Source organism: Hakea prostrata, chromosome 4, assembly GCF_041222555.1.
Source record: "Hakea prostrata isolate BN-2017 chromosome 4, UWA_Hpros_2, whole genome shotgun sequence".
Taxonomy (NCBI): Eukaryota; Viridiplantae; Streptophyta; class Magnoliopsida; order Proteales; family Proteaceae; genus Hakea; species Hakea prostrata.
In genome coordinates, this window is record NC_142603.1 from 51546467 (window position 1) to 51568004 (window position 21538).

Sequence of the window (21538 nt, forward strand, 5' to 3'; positions counted from 1 at the left end):
CAAATTACATATAATTAAGACATTGTCTTTAATTGCTTTTAATTCTGCTGCAAGTGCTGAAAAACCAAATCCAAAATTAACCTTTGCAAGAACAAAATGCCCTGTAGACTCCAAACAATGTTACTCCTCCCTGAATACCTTGAAGACTTGTCCCACGAAGCATTTGAGAAAACCTTTAAACATGTTTGAGGTGGTAAAAGATTTGTATTTGAAGCACTACTCTTGTTTGCTGTGATGTCCACGCTATCAATTGGACCTTGGAGAGAAGGATGTTCTTGCACCCATTGAATTTCGTTGAGTAGTTTATTCATCCAAATCATAGTATTAGAAAGTGAAGCACTTTTAACATTAAATAAAAATTCATTTCTTGCATACCAAATGACCCAACAAAGTATACTACTGATTGTATGCGCATGTTCATAATGACTAGAATTTTTAAATTTTGCATCTAAGAAATTCAACCAATCAGGTGTGATTTCATTTCAGAGAGAATATCTTCCAGGAAGTATCCGGTGAGTTGTGAGAGTCCGATATGCGGATTATGCCGATCCAACGGATAAAAATAAACAACCTACTTTTACCCTATAACTAAAAGCCTCAAAACCCCATTTGAAATCTCTAAAACCTTTTCTTTCCAACAACACCGTCTTCGTCTCCCAGGTGAAAGACTGCAAAAAACGGTAACAGTAGTTTACCGGCGAGTCTTGAAATCTCCTAATATTATCAGGATAAGTGGAAGGAAACCCAAATCTCGAATCACAGGGGACAGAAGAAGTACCAGACGAGAATAGACAGATAAAGAAGAAAAGGTGTGACTTGCGAGCAAGCGAGAATCAAGCAATGCCACAAGAGAACTGTTAAACTGAGCTAAAATCATATGTAAAGATTCTATATTATGCATTTATGATCAATAGCCCCCGTATGACAGAAAAGAGCATGAAATACATAGATGATAAATCTCCTTTACTTGGAAGCTCACCCAGATGCAGCAAAACAAGAGAAAATATGGGATTTGGTTTTCATAGTAGGAAACTAAAAAGACTTGTAAGTTTACACGAGAACCCAGACGCTTGGAGACGCCATCGATCGGACACAAAAGGTTCAAATTTCTTCTGCAAAACCATACTCCCAAATATATGTGGGAAATGTAAGGGATTCTCGTCAGGCCTGGAGGAGATTCAGAAACAGAGTGCTTCGGAAGATGGGTATTCATTGGATAGAGTAAGACACAAGGTAACCCATCAGAATTACCCTCTCTCACAAACCATCCTACTTCGTAACTAGGATCGTAACATTGCCGACCAGAACAAGGTTCGATGCAAGAACCCACTGAGGATGAATTGGTCATATGCAGTAGCACCATCACATGCTCTCCCTTGCCAAACTTCATTACGGTTTCGCTTCTTCTGTAAGAGCTTGAATGCTTGATCAAACACGGAAACTGAACTAGAGAGGTGAGTTTTGGGCCGTTTTCTTTCAGCTTTCTGGTTTTCTACTTTTGGATACCACTCTCCAGAATATTTGCAGGCTTTCACGAGGAAGACGAAGAACCTGCAAATGTAGAAAGGGGGAAGAGGATTTCAAATCGGGTTTTGTGAATTTTACTTTGACCTCGGGTGAGTAGTTTCTTTGTTTTATCCATTGGATCAGCATAATTCACAAAGCTCTCCTTGAACTTGAAGAAGGGTAGGGTAAATTAGTCATTGCAGTTCAAACAAGACGCAAGTGCACAACACAAGCCAACGATTGAAACCAGGAGTCCCCGCCCGCGCCGAACTCCCTGTACGTCATCACCTCGCTTTCGACGGCAAGAGTTGGAGCGTCGGTGGAGGTAATTTTTCTCCCTATCCATTCGGGTTCTGGAGCTCCTTGAGTAACGAAAGTTACAGTCTTTTTCCAGTCGAGTTTTATATTGCTGCTCTTTGCTGATTGTGTTCATACATGGTTGAGAAACCATACTTTGTGTTTTGTGTTATCATTTTGGCAAAATAACTATTTTTTGGCTTGTTTTTCAACGGTCTGAACTTCAATCTACGGCTTCTCAATTTTGTTAATTAGGATTTTTTTCTTCTTCTTTCTTTTTCCGGGTAGAATTTGTCCGCTAGGTAACACCCTAATCCAATACATCAAGAACGTTGGGGTTATTTTTTTTCGTGTAAATTTGGTCTTTCTTCTTCTTCTTCTTTGTCTTCTTGAGTGTTCTAGTGTAGTGGATAAACAATAGTTGCTTTGCAGTGAACAGTTTCTTTTTTTTCTTCGTGTAGGTTTTCAACTAATGGGCTTGTTTTCTGGTGGGTCGTGGTGTGTTTCAAGGATTTTCTTTTAATAATAACTCTTCATCTATGGGTTTAAATGAGTTGAAATTGCTGCGTGAGGGAAGCCTACTACGACAAATATTCTGGTTCAGAGTGTACTCTGGTGCTTCTTCAGCTGCCCTTTTGAATGATTATTCGTTTGATTCAGAACCGAGTGCCGAAGCTAAATCTACTGCACCTAGGGAAAATTTTCTACTCGGTAGAAAGCAGCGTACCCTTTATCCCCAAGTAGTCAGAGTATTTCATTCTTTGGATTGGAGGTTTGCAAGGGAAGTAAGATTCGAAGAAGCTGTTGAAAAGTATGGATTTTCTGATTCTATTAATGCCTTCTGCATTATGGTTCATATATTCTCATCAGCAGGAATGCTCAGAGAAGTACATGCTCTCTTGGGCGAGGTTGTGTGTTATTATCGGGAAGTAAATTATGACGCATTTGAACTGTGTCCCATTTTACTTGAGTCATCGAGGACAGGAATATCAATATCTGTTCTCGAAGTTCTTATGGCGGTTTTTGTTAAGTTGTCAATGCTTGAACATGCTTTGGATGTGTTCGTGCAAGCTAAGAGCATTGGGCTTGAACTGAGTGTCAGATCATGCAATTTCTTGCTCAAGTTTCTGGTGAAATGCAACAAAGTAGAATTTGTTGCAAGTTTATTCGATGAGATGAAGAACAATGGGCCACAGCCTAATGTTTGCTCTTATAGTATTTTGATGAACTTTTATTGTAAAGGAGATAATGGGAAGGCTGAGACAGATATTAGCCAAGCTGTTGAGATATTAAAAGAAATGGAGAGAAATGGGGTGAAGCCTACAGTTGTGACTTATGGTACGTATATTCATGGACTTTGCAGGATTGGAGATCCGGAGTCTGCGTTGAAATTCGTTCAAAACTTGAGAGAAAGAAACCAACCCGTCAATAGTCATTGTTACAATGCCATTATCCATGGGTTTTGCATTAAAGGTAAGTTACGTGAGGCTGTCGAAGTCTTTGAAGAAATGGAGAGATGTGGAGTATCATCAGATGCTTACAGCTATAGCATTCTGATTCATGGGTTCTGCAAACGGGGGGATGTTGCAAAGGGCATCAGTTTAATGGAGGAAATGGTTCTTCGTGACATAAAGCCTACCTTGGTTACCTGTAGCTCACTTTTGGGTGGTCTCTGCTCGAGTGGACAAATGGAAGCTGCACTTGAGCTGTTTCACAAAATTGAAGATATGGCGTATAATCCTGACCAAATAACTTATAACATCTTGATACATGGATATAATAAGCATGGGGACTTTGATTCTGTGCATAGTTTTTGGATCAAGATGATTAGAAATAATTTTATTCCTGATGTTTATAGCTACACTTGTTTGGTCCATGCTTACTGCTTGATGGGGTGCTTAGAGACAGCCTTGGAACATTTCCAACTCATGCGGGATGAAGGAATACTTCCAAACACTGTTACATGCACAGTTATTCTTAATGCTTACTGCAAGAAGGGATCTATTGATGAAGCTTTCAGATTCTTGGACGAAATGCAAGAGGAGGGGATTATTCCCAATTTATTTACATATAATGCAATCATCAATGCACTTTGCAAGGAAAGGAAAGCAGAGAGGGCTTGGGAGCTATTTCATTTGATGTTGAGGAGGGGTCTTGTACCTGATGTTGTTATCTATAGTACACTTATTGATGGTTTTGTCAAACAGTTAAATTTAAAGGAGGCTTTTCAGTTATTTGCAAGGATGTCAAAAAGTGGGATTGAACCAAACAAAGTCACATACACTAGCCTTATTAGTGGGCTATGTGTTATTAAGAGGATGAATGAAGCCATGAATTTATTCAATGAAATGAAAGCAAAGAATTTGATTCCAGATGCAAAATGTTACACAACAATTATGGTTGGGTTCTGTAAAATTGGATGCATGGTGAAGGCTCATGCTCTTTTTACTGAAATGGTATTGAATGGCCTTCTGCCTGATGTTGTCACATATACCTGTCTTGTTGATGGGTACTGCAAGTCGAATCGGATTGACATTGCAAATCAGTGGTTTGATGAAATGATAAGGAAGAAAATCACGCCTAATGAGGTAACTTATACTGCACTAATTGCTGCATACCACAGACTTGGTGAACACGATGAAGCTCATTCAGTATATAATGAGATGAAGGCGGCTGGGGTGCTACCAGATGATGTTACCTATTCGGTACTCAGCAAAATGATGGTGGGCAATGGAGGTTAGACAACCAAAGGAACAATATGATATAAATGGAGTTAATTTGTGACCTTCTGTACCAATTTTGACCAGTCCTGGGCTCACTGTTAGCATCCCGTATGGGTGACGTTGACCTGCTGAATTAAAATATGCTTGAAGAGGCACATATTGAGTTGAGGAAGAAAGGTTTGATAGAGGATGATTTTTTTCTATTCTGATTTTCAGACCAATTTCCATCGGGTAAGTAGTACATCATATAAATCTAGTAGATGCTGATTTTTGATGTTGCATTTCCTACAATTTTTTTTATGCAGTCTCTTCTCATGAATGTTTTTCTCTTCAGGTGCTGAGCTTCATTTTCTATTCTTGTGAAAGCTAAATATAGGTATGCTCTATTATTTTAACCCTTTTATACTGTTGACTTATTTTGCATGGCTCTTCTATAACTGATGACATAAACTTCTGGGAGTTGTATATGCACTATAGTGTGTTACAACTGTTGAAATGTTTGCATTAGTCAATGCCAATTGCATGAAATGTGGAAAGGAAAAACATAAATGTTTGAACATATCCCTCAAAAAAAAAAAAGAATGAATCTTGAACTTCAACCTTGAATCTCTAAAAACATCTTCCAACCTTGAAGGAAATCTTCAAGGTCAAGTAGGACAGTTGGGGAATGATGAAAATTTGGTTGAGTGGAAGGGAAAACTGAATAGCTTTCAAAAAGGCTATGAGCTGACTAGGTACCGAAATAGATTCCAGAGTTATATTCCAGCCCCACTAGAACATTGGAACGCATTTGGTAACATTCTTTGTAAGTAAGGGCTTCCTGACCAAAAATTTTCTTTGGTGTTCCAAGATAGTTTTGAGCAGAACTACTGAGAAATGTTAAATGAAAAGATGTTGTAGCACCAAAGAAGCATTAAAAATTACTCCAAAGCTCTATCATTAGCAGGGACAAAAGATTCTGACAGTGAAATAACTAATTTTAAGAAATGAAACACATGGTAAATGTTGAACTAGATTAATATAAGTGTATAAATTAGGAGAATTGGCCTATAACAGGTTCCCTATTTTAGAAAGAAGATTCTCTTAGCTTAGCTTTTGGTAGGAGCTAATTATTGTTCTTTACAGGTGCCTGACAGCTTTTAGAAGAAAGAATGCTACAGAGTAAGCAGTAGCAGCAAAGACAACAGTTTTGAGTGTGAAAAGGAAAATAGAAAAAGTTGATTCTATCATGTAATGTTAAAATCTTTACCCTTGCTGCAGAGTGTGGTTGCACTGTAAAATGTAAAATAGAAGTTTGAATCTTATGTGATTACACTTCATTCAAAATAATATAGTTCTCCATTATAGACAGAAAAAGAAATTGCCGTAAGCCCCTACTTGAAAAATAAACATTTATTATGCTACCCCACCTTCTCCAATCTCTTTTTCGTCTTAGGAATATTAAAAAAAGCACTCCCTACACTGGCCAAATGTAACGTAGTGTAAACATTTTTTGTGGCCATTGGATTCTTTTGGCCACTGGTTGAAGAAAATCTTGTCTCAACATGTTTACAAATTCTCACTAATTGTGTTGCTGCAGAGATATCGGTACAGGCCCAAGGTGTGGCATGTGAAACCATTAAGAGAGCCTTTCTTCAAACAGAAGAGGGGTTCACAGCACTTGTTTCTGAGTTATGGGATACTTGACCAGAGATAGCAACAGTTGGCTCATGCTGTCTAGTTGGAGTGATCTCTCAACGGACCCTATATGTTGCAAATCTTGGAGATTCTCGTGTTGTTCTTGGGAAAAAAGTTGGAAACACTGGTGGTGTTGCTGCCATCCAATTGTCAACTGAACACAATGCTAACCTGGAGAGCGTGAGACAGGAGCTCAAAGAATTGCACCCAGATGACCCTCAAATGGTTGTCCTTAAACATGGAGTTTGGAGAGTATAAGGCATTATTCAGGTTAGTTCATGACCTGTTCTTTTCTTTTTGTTTCATCTGGCTGCAATTCAAGGAAGCTATAATAAATTGTTGCTAGCCTGTTGCATTTAACGACAACAATGAACTCAGCCTTTTTCCCCAATTTAGTGGGTGACTGGGTTCAGCTAAGTGGATCTGCATGAGACAAAGTAAGGAAAACATAGTTCTACCCAAAAACAAGGGGAAAAGGTGGGGATAAGAGAAATGGGAGAAAAAATGAGAAAAGAAAAAATAGTAGATAGATAATAAGAGGAACAAGGCACAGAACATAAGGACAATCTCAACTAAATGGGGTTTGGGACATCCATATACATGGCCAGACACAAAGGTGTACAATCTGTTCCAAGGCACTAATTTATTAGTACCACGGCACTAACTTACTTGGAAACTCCCCTAGAATATAAATTTCTATGCCGTTCTCAGCAGTATGTATTTGATATTGACATTTCCATTGAATTCCACTCAAGGCTGAGGTTACGGTCTAAATTCTAACTAATGTCCAGAAGGGAGCAATCCACGATTGATTTTAGCTCTCCTAGGCTTTATACAATGGCGTAATTTGTATAAGACCTAGACTATGTGTCTTCATCCTCACCACTTTTCCCTTGATAGTGGGACCCCTAGTTCAGCTCTTTTTGCTACTTCAATTAGTATCTCATATAACTCCTCTTATTTGGGTGTTCCTAAGTCTCCTTGAATATGACTGATGAGGACATCAGTGAGCAGTTCCGACTTTACCGGCAACGCCGACATAGAGATCATCCCATGACAACATCTATGTGGATGGATGATGAGTTCGGAGGTTATCGGATTGCTAGGATCCTATGGTTCGATGAGAAACATTGTTCATAGGCAGTTTGTCATGTTATTTTCCTTAATCTTAGTGGGTTGGGTTGTAGTTTGTTATTGAAATATTTTAATTTCATGTTTGAGTCTTTATGGGCTGGGCCTAGAGTCTATTTTGGCCTAATTTTGAATTCTTTTGGGTTTGGGTTATATTCATTACTTAAGTTGGGGTTATTTTGGGAATTAAACATGTAGGGTTGTGAGGGATCAATTTTTTTTATTTCAACCTTGTATGGAATTCGTTTTTGGCAATGAGTGAATGAATGAATGCAAAAATTAAAAGATTCCTCTCTCTTGTGCGACTCTCTTTCTTGGCGTGGAATTTCTAATAAGTTCTTCTTCTCCTCTTCTACCTTTCCTCTGTGGATCAGTTTCCTCTCTTCTTCTTTTCTTTTCTTTGCATAATTGTTCTTTTCTCTCTTTCCTTTTTCTTTCTATCGATTTTTTCTAATCCTCTTCTCTCAGTTTTTTTTTTTTTTTCTTCTTCTCTTCCTTCTTCCTCTTTCTCTGCTGTCCGTCAGAATTGTCTTTCTTCTCTGTCGTCGCACCTTCTTTTTTTATTTCTTCTTTTCTTTCTCTCCTTCTCTTTTATCACCTCTAGTACAATAGTCTTGCTGTGGTTCTCCATTCTAACCCTTCTCTCCTTTCCTAGGATTCACCATTACTTCAAAATATTTTATCTTTCTCTTATTTTTGTTCCTAGATGTTTTCTAACCCCTGTTTTGCAGCCAGGATCAGCAGGTAACATTATCTCTCCCTAAATATTTCTCATTTATTCTTTGGCAGTAGTTTGTTTTAAAACAAAACTTCCTAAGACTCCCTTTACATTCTTGATTGTTGAATTTCTTGTTAGAAATCTGATATTGATTAGGACAACTCTATTTTCTTTAAGTTTCTTAATCCCCCTTGCATTCAATTTAGTGTTATGGTGCTAAGATCCCCATCCCCTTGTTTCCCTATTGATTCTTGTTTAGTTGTGCTTATCAGTTAGGACTTAGTGTTTCTTTCTATACTTTTGCTGTCTTTTATGCATGATTAATCAGAAATCAAGTGCTGCAATTCCTTTTCTTTACTATCTGTCAAGAATATGTGTTTCATTCTAAGAGTCTAGGAGCCCACTTTGTAGGTCCCCTAGTTTCTAGGGTTTCTCCTATATCAATTTTGGTATTAGAGCATGGTTTAGTGTGTTAGTACTGCTGGACTTTTAGGTTTCGGGTTGTTAGAATTGTTGGTTTTTAGTTTAGGTGTCTTTAGGTCAGACCGTGTATGGTAGTAACCTGAAGTGGAAACAAGTATTCCAATATGACTGGTTCATCGAGTGCCCAAATGACCCTTGACCAATTGACTCAGCTGCTCCAACAAAATGGAGAGATCTTAAAGGCCATTCAAACAACTCAAGAGGAGTTAAATAACCAAAGGGCAGCACAGACAACCCAAGCCACCACCATTCAGGCCATAGAATGTAATGTTCGTACCCTTGCAACACGACTTACAGCCATAGAGGGGCAACAAGAGCAGCATGGACATAATGCTCAAGTCAATGGACCTAGGAATGAAAACTACCAAGTGGACCTCCAGAACTTTGACCGCCGCTTCGAGGATTTTGATAGAACTTGGGATAATTTCCAAGGTAATGGAAGAGGTAGGGGTAGAGGTCATGGAGCATGTGGACATCTTGGTCCAATGCATCATGCAACCTATGAGCATGACAATGTTCTTGACACCCATGATAGAGGGTTCAATATTAGGAGGATAGTCAAGGTAGAGGCCCCATCTTATGATGGCCAAATAGATGTGAAAGTCTTACTAGATTGGATTAGACAAATGGACAAGTACTTTGATTTTTATAATATGTCAGAAGAGGTTCGCTTTAGGTTTGATAAGATTAAGCTTTCCGGGGCTACCCAATATTTTTGGACAGAATTAGAGTACCAAGAGAACAATCTAGGACTTGAGGCAGTGACCACTTGGGTTGAGATGCAAGAAAGGCTTAAAAGGGAGTTCTTACCTATCACCTATAGGCTGAACTTGTTGAATGAAATGAAGACCCTAAAGCAAGGGAAATTAACTGTGACTGAGTACATGGCCAAATTCAATGAACTTAAGATTAGAAGCCGTACTCATGAGGATGTTAAGCAAACACTTTCTAGGTTTATTATTGGACTTAACTTAGATATCCGGTCACGACTTGCACCCCACTTAGTGCGAGATGTCCCTCAAGCCTTTAGGATTGCTCTAGAACTTGAGATGTCCATGAAGACTTTTCCTCAAAAGAAGAGTTTTCAATCTAGCGAATCTAGTTTCCGAAGGTCTACCCCTAACACAACCAATTTCCAAGGACCCCCGTTAATCCACAACATCCAATTGATGACAAGGGTAAAGGCATTTTGGGAACTCCCCCATGAAAGTTGGTCAGCTCTAGTGTTTCAAATGCCAAGGATTTGGACATGTTGCTAGGGAATGCCCCAACAAAAACCTTTATGTTGAAGGGCAAGACCATGTGGATTTAGATCAAGATGATGATCAGGAGCTTGAGTATGAAGACCATAGACCATATGAGGATCTCGATATGATATATGGGTCTAAGCTTGGAGTTGTGCGTTGTATGGTATCACAACCCAAAGATACTGATGATTGGCGACCGACTAATATTTTTATTACCTACACTTGCTATCAAGGTAAAAATTGTCGAGTCGCCATAGATAGTGGTAACTGCATGAATGTAGTTGCTCAAGGTGTTGTTTCTAGAATGGGGCTCAAATCAAAGGCTCAACCCAAACCGTACAAGGTTGCTTGGGTCAATCAGTCTACTATCCCCGTAACCTTTAGGTGTTTAGTTACATTTTGCTGGTTATGAGCATAGAGTGTGGTGTGATGTCCTAGAGATGGATGTTGCTCACATCATTCTAGGGAGACCATGGTTATATGATAGGGATGTCACTACCTAGGGGAAATCTAACATCTGTATCTTTGAATATAAAAGGAAAAATATCCGATTGACCCCTAGCGCCCCAAAAGAGCTTAAGGTTGTGGAGCATAAAGGCAGTATCATCAAACAAACTTGCTCTAAAACACTTGTCATACTAAATCAGCAAGAATTTGAAGTTGAGTGTAAAGGGTCAAGAGTTGTTTATGCTCTAGTTGCCTCGCAATGTAATCCAGATACACATCACACATCAGACAAATTTGTTAATGTTCCAAGAGAAGTGCAACCCTTATTAGAGGAGTTCGGCAGTCATTTCCCAAGGACCTACCAGATGAATTACCACCTATGTGTGATGTCCAGCACGCAATTGATTTAGTCCCGGGGCCAAACTTGCCCCATTTTCGCATGAATCCCAAAGAATACGCTGAGTTGAAGCGGCAAGTAGATGAATTGCTTCAAAAGGGATTCATTAGGGAGAGTCTTAGCCCTTGTGCAGTACCTGCCCTACTCACGCCCAAGAAGGATGGTACTTGGTGTATGTGTGTAGATAGCTGAGCCATTAATAAGATCACCATTAAATATAGGTTTTCCATACCTAGGCTTGATGACATGCTAGATATGATGGCTGGTTCATTAATCTTTTCCAAGATTGATCTTAAGAGCGGGTACCACTAGATTAGGGTTAGACCCGGGGATGAATGGAAGACGGCCTCTATGAATGGTTAGTTATGCCTTTTGGCTTAACTAACGCACCTAGCACGTTTATGAGAATAATGAATCAGGTGCTACGACCATTCAATGGCAAATTTTTATTGGTTTACTTTGATGACATCCTCATCTATTGTAAAACCCCGTCTTCCCATTTAGATCACTTGCGTCAAGTTTTCCAAGTGCTTCAACGAGAAAAGTTGTTTGCCAATCTCAAGAAGTGCACATTCATGAGTGATTAAGTCATTTTCTTAGGACTTATTTTGTCAGCCCAGGGAGCATCTGCTGATCCTAAGAAAGTGAGAGCCATTGTTGAGTGGCCAGAACCGACTAACATCCATGAGGTGCAAAGCTTCCATGGCTTAGCCACCTTTTATAGGAGGTTTATCTACTAGTTTAGTACCATTATGTCTCCTATCACAGATTGCATGAAAAAGAAGGAGTTTCAATGGACTAAAAGTGCTGAGAAGGCTTTCATAGAGATTAAGAAGTTGATGACGGAGGCTCCAGTCCTACGCCTTCCAGACTTCTCTAAAGTCTTCGAAGTTAATTGTGATGCATTTGACATTGGGATAGGTGGTGTCCTTAGTCAAGAAGGACATCATGTTGCATACTTTAGTGAAAAGCTTAATGAAGCCAAGCAATGCTATTCCACTTATGACAAAGAGTTCTATGCGGTTGTCCAAGCCTTGCGCTATTGGCGCCATTATCTTTTACCGCAAGAATTTGTGTTATATTCTGATCACCAGGCCCTAAAATAGTTGAGTGCCCAAAAGAAGCTAAATCAGAGGCATGCCAAGTGGGTTGAATTTTACAAAAGTACACTTTTGTACTCAAACATCGACTTGGTGTTGAAAATACTCTACGCTGATGCATTAAGCCAGGTTAATATGTACCTCCGCCACACAAATGCTACAAGTCGGGCCAATGTGCTACTTCAAACAATGAGTGTTGAGGTTATAGGATTTGAGCGAATCAAAGGCCAATACCCCACTTGCCTTGATTTGAGTGAGGTATTCACTTCCCTTAGTGGAGATCCTCCTATTAGCCGCTTAGATTATCTTCTCATAGATGGTTTCCTTTTTAAAGGAACCAAACTATGCATTCTCAGGACCTCACTTCGAGGTTTCCTGATCTGGGAATTGCATGCTGGGGGAGTTGCTGGTCACTTTGGTTGAGATAAGACGATTACCCTAGTAGAGGACCGATTTTACTGGACAGGACTCAAAAGAGATGTTGCTAGGGTAGTGAGTCAATGTAAGACATGTTAGACTGCTAAGCAACAGAAACATAACACAGGTTTGTATACTCCCTTGCCTGTACCACATGCTCCGTGGCAAGACCTTAGTATGGACTTTGTGCTTGGCCTTCCTAGGACTTCCAGAGGTCATGATTATGTATTTGTGGTAGTAGACTGTTTCTCAAAGATGGCTCATTTCTTTCCCTGTTCTAAGACATATGATGCTTCAATTGTGGCTAAACTCTTCTTCCATGAGGTCGTCAAGTACCATGGGTTGCCTACTACCATAGTGTCCAATAGGGATGTTAAGTTCACTAGTCACTTTTGGCGGACTTTATGGAGGATGATGGGAACCAAACTCTGTTTCTCTTCTGCATTCCACCCCCAAACCGATGGTCAAATCGAGGTTGTTAATAGAAGTCTAGGGAACTTGTTGCATTGTCTTATAGGAAAGTACCTTACCAGTTGGGACCGGGTCCTTACCCAAGCCGAGTTTGCCTATAATAGCTCTAAGAACTGAATCACTGGTCTGTCACCTTTTGAGGTTTGTCTAGGATACCAGCCCAAGGCTCCTATAGACCTTATTCCAGCTGTGTCCAGCTCTAGGACTTCCCCATCAGCCGAGTCTTTTGCGCAGCACATATTTGATTTACATGCAAGTATAAGATAGTGGATAGCATTGAGTAATGATCAATATAAGTCCAAAGCTTATGTGCATCGACAACTGCAAGAGTTTCAAGAAGGAGATATGGTGATGGTTAGGATCAGACCGCAGCATTTCACTAAAGGAAAGAGTTGATCACTTTGTATTACAACATGGGCGAAGCAAACACATTGAGGTTGATAGGCACTTCATGAGAGAGAAGCTGGATTTGTGTTACATTTGCACTCTATATGCAAAGATCGGTTACCATGTGGCAGACATCTTCATTCCTTGCAAATTCAATACCCTCATATGCAAGCTGGGAATACATGACATTTCTTCTCCACTGTGAGGGGGAGTTCTAGAGTTATGTTTAATGATTACTCTTGTCACATGTTTTAAGTCATAAGACTCCTAAGTAGTTGTATTTTTTGCTTTTTTCACTTTACTTCCCTGGGAGGCCCACATAATATCGACGTTTATGTTAGAGAATGAAATACATCCTTTGCTGCAAACTTGTGTCCTTTCTCCTAAACTGACACATTCCTAACTTCTAGCTCCTGTATCCTGTGCTTCTAAGTCATGACTCTGGTTAATTCCTCCATTGCTAGCTATAGAATCCTCATTTCACCCTCCTAATGTATATCACTCTGATATTTGATTCAAACCTGAAGACCCTAAAATGGATATTCACAGTTTTCGACAGCCTTAGCTCCTGATATTTATGTCTCTGCAAGGTTTGGCCTTCTTCCATCCTAGAAAATTATAATCTAGCATTTGAACCAGAGGACAAACATTTAATAAAAGGTTTGGATTCCTTTTAAGATTTCCATGACAAAGGTATAGTCTTTGGCAGAGAATTTCTCTGTGAATATCTGCAGTTGTATTCCTATCTTATGTAGTCTTCTATACTGCAGTCTGTTGATGTTCACACCTCCTGTGAAATTAGAATCACAGGAAAGTTTATGATGTATAGGGAGAAAGAATTCATCAAGGGAGCAACATGTTGTTCCACCTCTCCCTTTTGTTGTCCTAGCTTCTGTGTTTTCTCCTTGAATTCTAGGTTTTTTTTGGGCTCTTCAGTTTCTGTCTTCTCACCTTTAAAGTCAAATTACACCATGTTCTGAAGTGGAAAGCCATTAAAGTTGATTTCATGCTGTAGCATGTGACCTATGGCATGTTCATGTTCTAATTATCAGGATCACATTGCCCGATACTTGGAACCATAATATTATTTAGCATTTTTTTAATTGGGTTTCAACTAGTAAGGGCAGACATTGAAAATGACATTGCGTATATATTTTGAGCCAGGACCAGATTATATAAGTAGACTAATTTTGTTATAGGGAAAAACTTCGTAGACAATGGTGATATCTGGAGAATAATTTTTATTTTGCTGGTTTAATTATAATTAATATAGAGATCAAAGCGGGTATTTTAACTCCTATGACACTTGAAATTTTGCCTAATTGTATTTTTATGATTTTATCTAAATTGCCACCTATAACTATGGTATAGCTATTTATGCAGAAAATATCGTTGAATCATGGGTATTAAAACCCATTTGATCTAAAGTTTTGCTAATGCAAAATACCAAGTGGTTAAAGTTCTGAGTAGGCCCTTCCTAGTTCCTTTACTAGTACACAATTCTTGACAGATGGAACTTTCTGATTGGTAGTCACAGTATGACTTCAACAACTTTCTTCTCTACCTTCCAAACAAATATTTAATATGCATTTGATTTGTGTTATGTCTGGTCAATCCGTATTTATTCCATGTATGGTAATTCCAACACCATGGTGGATGACCATCAGATCCTCAGATGAGGTAAGAGCCTTCTTATTTTTTGGGTTTGAACTCTTGTTCATGTTTGCTTCATGCTCCCTGATCATCAATATTGCTTTTCCTCATCTTCCTTAACATTCAAAGATCAAACATTGCTGTATTATTTTGACCTCAACTAAGCAAAATGAAAATTTATGTTGGTTTTTCGGCCTTTCTGAAGTTCCAGATTGTTAAAAAAATGAACTTTTGGTTGATTCCTCAGTATCATTACGGGCGTAGTACCGAACTGAAGGAACAAGTCAGACTGAAGGGAAGTGGAAGTCTATGACGGAATTGAAGGGTGATTCAATTAACATTTTTAGGATTGGGCTGCTGCATGAAGGGAGGGAGAAGATGTTCAATGACTATTAAACAGGGAGCAAGCTGATGAGAGGGTTGTCAAAGCCATTTCTCCTATACATGTGAGGCTTTTGAAATCTAATGCTCTGGTGATGCACACCCCTCTCCCATTCCCCCTTCTCTTTTTTTGAAAATAATGTGGGAAGAGTTTCTGCACTTGAGTTAATCAGGTTTGGTGTCAACTTCCTTGTCCTCAAATATGTACTACTCTCTGGATCAATATTACCATAAGAAATGTTTCCAGTATCATAAATTCTGTTAATTTAGATATGATACTTTTAACTTTCTGTTTTTCAGGGATTTAGGAAGTAGAGATTCTTACCGTGTTCCCCATACAGAGCCAGCATATAGTTTCGTGTTGGTTCAGTTAGTTTGCTAATCTTTTACAACTGTCATTTCTGGCTTGCACTTTTAGTATCAAATATCATCCGACATGCAATTCAACCAAAACCCACATCCTTCTGTACTAATTTGTGGAGTGAAGCTTCTTTGGCATTGCTGATTATTTTTCTTAACTTGCTCTGCACAACTTTTAGTAGAAAGAATGAGTAAAGAAATCAGTAACAGAAAAGACAAGATTGTATGCAAGGAAAGAAAATATAAACAAGCATACTGCCATAACAAAATGGATATGGATAGGGTGAGGAAGGTGGTGGTGCTTGGTTTTCCTATTGGGTTTTTCCCCATATTTGAAGGTCGAGATTGTTAAAGAATGAGCTTTTGATTGATTCACATCTTGGTATGAATTCATTGTCAATCATCACTCTCAGTGTGGGACTCAAGGAAGAAGTCCCATTCAAAGTTGCAGAAGGTGGAGGTCCATTCTTGCCTTCAGAGGGTGATTCATGGCTATATTAGCAAACAGTTTTGTTGTTTACAAAAAAGAGGCATGCACACTATTAATTAATTATCACTCTACATGAAAATTGGCCTATAACAGATTTCCTATTATAGAAAGAAGATTCTCTTAGCTTTGCTTTTGGTAGGAGCTAATTGTTGTTCTTTACATGGTGCTTGACAGCTTTTAGAAGAAAGAATGCTACAAAGTAAGCAGTAGCTGCAAAGACAACAATTTCGATTGAGAAAAATCAAATAGAAACAGTTGATTCTATCATGTAATGTTAAAATCTTTACCCTTGCTGCAGAGCGTGGTTGCGCTATAAAATGTAAATAAACTACATCATTCGCAAGGTGTTTCAGACCTGAACATTGGCTTGAATCTGGGGTTTTTAGTCATTATGCCATGCTTTTTCCACTTTCAGTGTTGCCATTCATAGACAAAGATGCAATGGACAAATTTCCTTAAATGTGCTCAACTTTTATCCTATTTTGTGCTATGATATGCTTAATTTTTACCATGTCCAATGTCCTAGTCAGAGACACTACATTTAGTTGGCTTTGAATGTAAATCCTAGTCTTTGATTCTTTGTATCAAACATCTGACTTTACAATTGCTGGGCTTCATTTAGAGCATCAAGTATGGTTTATTTTGATTGCAATTGATGTGATAGATGAGTTAATGCGTAGTGACATCTCTACTAATGTCAGAAATACTTACCGAGTCAAGTGAATGGTTGTGTTCTAGGATTCAGTATCGTTATTAATTTAAAAGAATTCATTTACTCTTTTTTGAAATCACCTGTTTACCCTTACACAGAAGCCACCATACTAGTTTACCAAATGTATATTTTGAGAGGGGGTTGGGGGTTTTCTTCTTCGTTTTACAAACATTGAAGAATCTAATCTTAGTATTATTTGTCTGTGCTTTATCACGTATTTGGTGTAGGGCATGGATTTATGTTGCAGATGTTTAGTTGATCATAAGTTCAGCTTTTGGTATTTTGCATCTGTTGACTAGTATCTTTGATCTTGTGGTTTCTTAGTCAAGACAGTGCTATAGACTTGCTAAAGGTGGGTTTGATAACTCTCTCAAAAAACATTTTTTTCTTCTGTTTTCATGTGCTTTGAGAACAAGACACAACTGAATTGCATTTGATAAACCAGCTCGTTTTTCTATGCCTGAAAGGATCCGGATATAAATCTCACTCAGAAAATGGTTTTTGCAAAACACCTCAGAGTTGTTTTCCTGCTTCAGAAACAATTCAAAGAGTGCTCGATAAAAAGAACCCCAACCCATCTTATGTCATCTTATGTCATCTTATGTCTTCTAACATTTCAAGAGGGACTTGAACGACTCTGCAACTCCAACAGCTGCTAAGGTCATCTCTTTGTGTCTGCAAACTTGATTCCTTCACAAGGTAGCTTCGCTAATCTTTGTCTATCACTACCTCTTTTTGAGATCGGACTAATTAGTGCATTTGATCAACACTTTTTCTGGCTCTGCTTCTCTCTTTGTTGTTGTGTTTCCATTGCTTTTTGTTCCATATGATTATTTTTGGTTGGCTTTTCTTTTGTTTTCTTTGGTGGGTGGGGATGGTTATGAAGAATGTGCAATCCACAAACTGTATACTTATTCATGAACTCGTCAGATTGCTATAAAAGTCTTTCTCTGTCTTCTCAAATCCGAATTTTCCCTTCTCTGAAGTGAAGTTTCAGATTAATTCATTTCCCTTTGTTTCTTTGCTTTATTATTTTGATCATTTCCAGCCACGCTTTGGTAAGTGTTAACAACTGAAGGTAATTCATTTTATATCTTCTCCAATCTAATTTTTCAGTGGTAAAATCCATATTTCTCAGTGGAGAGGTCATGGGTTTGATCTTTGCGGATGGCATTTCATTTCCAGTATTAAAAAAAGCGCCAGTCTAATTTTTTTCTGTGATCAATAAAGCTATTTTTTCACTTGATAGTAGTCTTAAACATGGAGAAATGGTTCACTCTCTTGCAATTCAGATAGGTTTGAATACATTGTGTATTTTTGCAAAACGATGATTGAGTTGTACTTGAGGAAGGGGTGTATAGGACATGCTTGTCAAGTGTTTGATGAAATACCTCATAGAGATTTTGTTTCTTGGACATCAATGATTTCTGGATATGGTTTTGAATCAGTAGTTAGTTCACTACTGTAAGTTCGTTGTGGGGACAAGTCCCTGGCTTATCTTTTGTTACTGATTATTTGTACAAGTGGGAAGCTCTAGTGACAATGATGTACTGTTTTAATTCTGCTCCAATAACATTTGCTCAGGTATATTTATTACCCTTCACTCTCTTTACTATAGGGGATTTTGTCAACTGAAAGAAGATTTTTCTTAATATATAATGTTTAGGGAGAGGAGCTAAGGAAACAAATTGGGGCAGCAGTTTGTATCAAGTGCAGCTCTAAAACTCTACAGGTAGATGAGTTGGGGTATGGAAAATGTTTCTATTCTTACCCACTCTTCTTGTCAATTGCGTTGTCTTATAATGATTTTTTGGTTTGATTTGGATAGAATATCAAAGCTGTTTTCGATACTGCAATCAAAGTTGTGCTTCAGTCTCCAAGGAGGAAGGAAATAGCAAAGAAAAGGAGGTGCAGAAGTTATGGTTGCTCAACTGTGTAAGTTACTTTTGTTGATTCATGACCCAAGTAAAAAAGGAATACATTAACATTGTTAACTATTGCTTTACAATTTTCATCAAATAGTCCATAGTTACGAAACTACGATGAATTTGTAGACCCTAGTCGTAAGTTTATCCCTCCCCAGCCCCCCTGCAGCTTTCAACTTGAGATGGAAAAATATAGTGTGATGTACCAGGTGGTAGGATACTGGTTGTGCAGCAAAAATCCATCCATTGGGTTGTTCTAAGATTTGAGGATCTTAATTTTCCCTTTCAATGGATCCTTCTGCCATGGTCTTTCCCAGTTCCAAATCTCTGTTTTTGTGTTGTAGAATTTCTCCTAAAATCTGGAAAATCTGCTCGAAGTCTGTGATCTGCCATGGCTAGAAGGTATGGTATGCCTGAAATACCTTTGTAGATTTGTACTACAACTTACTTTTAATTTTGAATGTGTTGTATATTCTTTAAGACTTTTTTTAATGGATGGTTTTGTTTAAGAACTATGTAAAATTTAATCACTTTTTTAGGTGAAATTCTACTTTTAAATTTGAATGTATTGTAAACTCTTTAAATTTAAATTTCACTTTATTCAAGTAGATGATCATTATTTATAGTTAATTGGCATTTTTATAGTTATCAATACTTGTTTAAAATGAAATTTCATTGAGAACAAATTTCTAAGAATGAGTTTATCAAACATGTTTTTGTTTTGAAAATATTTAAAAAAACATGTTTATCAAACGCTCAAAATTATTGAAAAAATGTTTTTTAAGCATAGAAATGTGAAAAAGTTTTTTTGCAAAAAAAAAAAAAAAATGCTGCCAGCATAGAAACTTTATCAAGTGCAACTTAACTTAGAAGAAGTTTTTTTTTTTGGTGGGTGTAATGACTAATGCCTGCAGTAAAGGCTACAGAGCTCAAGGAAAACTTACAATGTGACAAAACATGCAATGATGATTACAAGCGCATTTAAAAGCCTCTGTTGAATCTGATTGTGCCACCTCAAATGACTTTCTTGGGTGGCTTATCATTTATCAAAGTGATTCTCATGCTAGCTTTAATATAATCATTCTTTACTTTATCCTTCTTAGTTTTGTCACCCATTTATCTCAACATCTCTCATTTTTGTTATATTGAATCTATTTATATGATGTTTTTTAACAGCCCAACGGGCAAAAGACAGAGATGCTTTGGCATATTTTCATCTAGTGTGAATGGACCAAGAGAATCTGCGCGGTAGGACCGCTTGGGCTGAGGACAGAACACATAGCCTAAAATTCCATCTTGCCACTATGCAACAACTTCCTAGTTGATTTTCAACTAGTCAAACAAAAAATATGGTGGTTCTTTTTCGTCTTTGTGACTACATGTAATTTTATATGGGTAGAAAAAAATATTGTAATTATGAACAAACTTAATCCTAACCCCATCAAAATAATAACAAATATTAACAGGTGACTAATGGAGATGAACATAACACCATTCATGAAGCAAACACTAAATCCCACAATGCATATCCCCTACCCCGATCTTTCTACAACACCAATATCATGCACTCACTCTCTGAATTTATTGTGTGCAGGGGTGTTTAATGAATCTAAAAATAGCAGGTTGGAGTGTGGGATTTGTGAAGCATGATCGTATTATCTATGTTAAGGTAGGGACATTGGAAAAAAGTATTGTGTTAGATGCTTTAATACAGATAATGAAGGATGGCATTGAACACATCAGAACAAACACCGGTCAAGTCCAAGAAATCTGGCTGAATGATATGGAGGCGACTCTTTTCTTTCATACCCCACCCAAAAAGCAATGACCTTTTCACCTAATCCCAATTTTGGTAGACATTAAGTCTACTTTTTTTAATGCCTTGTTTTGCAATTCTAAGTCCCCAACACTTTTAGACTTTTTCACCAACTTGGCAGGTAATGCCCGTATTACTAACACCTTTACCAATAGAAGAGGAACCCAGCTAGTTCTTTGACACTGTACGCCAATTATCTATGACAGTTGATTAGTAATACAGTTTTTCCCTTGCATGATAATTCAAACAGTGACACAAGTCCCAATTAGAATTAGATTTTGCAGGGGAGGTTTGAATACTGTGGAAACGATGGGAACATAAGTTTCATTGTGAAAAAGCTGAAACCAATGTGTTGTTTTCCATTTGAATAGCTATGGCTCATTATTGAAGTTGAGAATTTTGGGGTGGGTGTCTTTTTCCTTTACTTGCACTTATTCAGCAGTTGCAGGTCGATCAGTAAACTTCCCTGATCAGGTTGGTTAGATTATTATTAATTTTTCCCCCTCCAAAGTCTATGTTAGGTTGACTTTTAGTGAAGGAAGAATGTGAAATTGGATTCAGAAAGAACTTGGTATCTCTGGCTGCCTGCTCCCTTCTTTTATTTGCTTTCTTATTAGTGTTCTTAATTCCTCACAATATCTACTTCTCAAATCTCAACCCATCTCCAAAATTGGTGTTTTGTCTTGCTCTTCAATTGAATCTGACACCACCAACCCAACTACCCAATATGAAGCCACTATTCTCCTTTCCGATATCTGCTACTACTCCTCTTTGAACTATTTTGCAATTTTATAGAGAATTAAATGTATTAACTGACCCACAAAAAGTCTTTTGAGCAGGGTTTATTGACCTGAAGTTTCCCATGTTCAGTGAGCCCTCTTGGTTCCCTAAAAGTCTATCCTTTTAATAAACAAATTGTTTAGGATCCCACAACCTTTAAGAAGCCAAACCTTCCTCCTGTATGGGGCCGCATGTATACCTCTCCTGTTTTACCATTTCATCTACTGAAGCTGAGTACTATTGCGGCTGTTTTTACCGACTTTCTTTGGCTGCATTCTCTACTAGGGGAGATTGGGGCATTTCTATCAGCTGCTCTTGTGATTTTGTGCTATAATATTGGGGCCGCATATATGACGGTCAATTCAGTTTTTTCGTTTGCACACCAAACACATTGAGATAGATTTTCATTTGTATGTCACT

The 21538-nt window shown here is 38.0% G+C and overlaps 1 protein-coding gene across 2 annotated transcripts; it reads left to right on the forward strand.

Moving 5' to 3' along the window:
* The first annotated feature begins 640 nt into the window (after nucleotides 1–640).
* Nucleotides 641–20479, forward strand: LOC149019475 (uncharacterized). 2 transcript variants are annotated; one of them, XM_089153472.1, is made up of 7 exons: nucleotides 641–1831; nucleotides 2265–4757; nucleotides 4861–4902; nucleotides 6106–6473; nucleotides 14902–18329; nucleotides 18426–18532; nucleotides 19699–20479. In XM_089153472.1, exon 2 carries the CDS (start codon nucleotides 2343–2345, stop codon nucleotides 4542–4544), a length of 2202 nt encoding a protein of 733 aa, XP_089009598.1. In that variant the 5' UTR covers nucleotides 641–1831; nucleotides 2265–2342; the 3' UTR covers nucleotides 4545–4757; nucleotides 4861–4902; nucleotides 6106–6473; nucleotides 14902–18329; nucleotides 18426–18532; nucleotides 19699–20479. The 2 variants fall into 2 exon arrangements, with proteins under 2 accessions (XP_089009598.1, XP_089009597.1); XM_089153471.1 differs by lacking the exon at nucleotides 19699–20479 and having other exon boundaries at nucleotides 18426–18645.
* Nucleotides 20480–21538: the final 1059 nt, after the last annotated feature.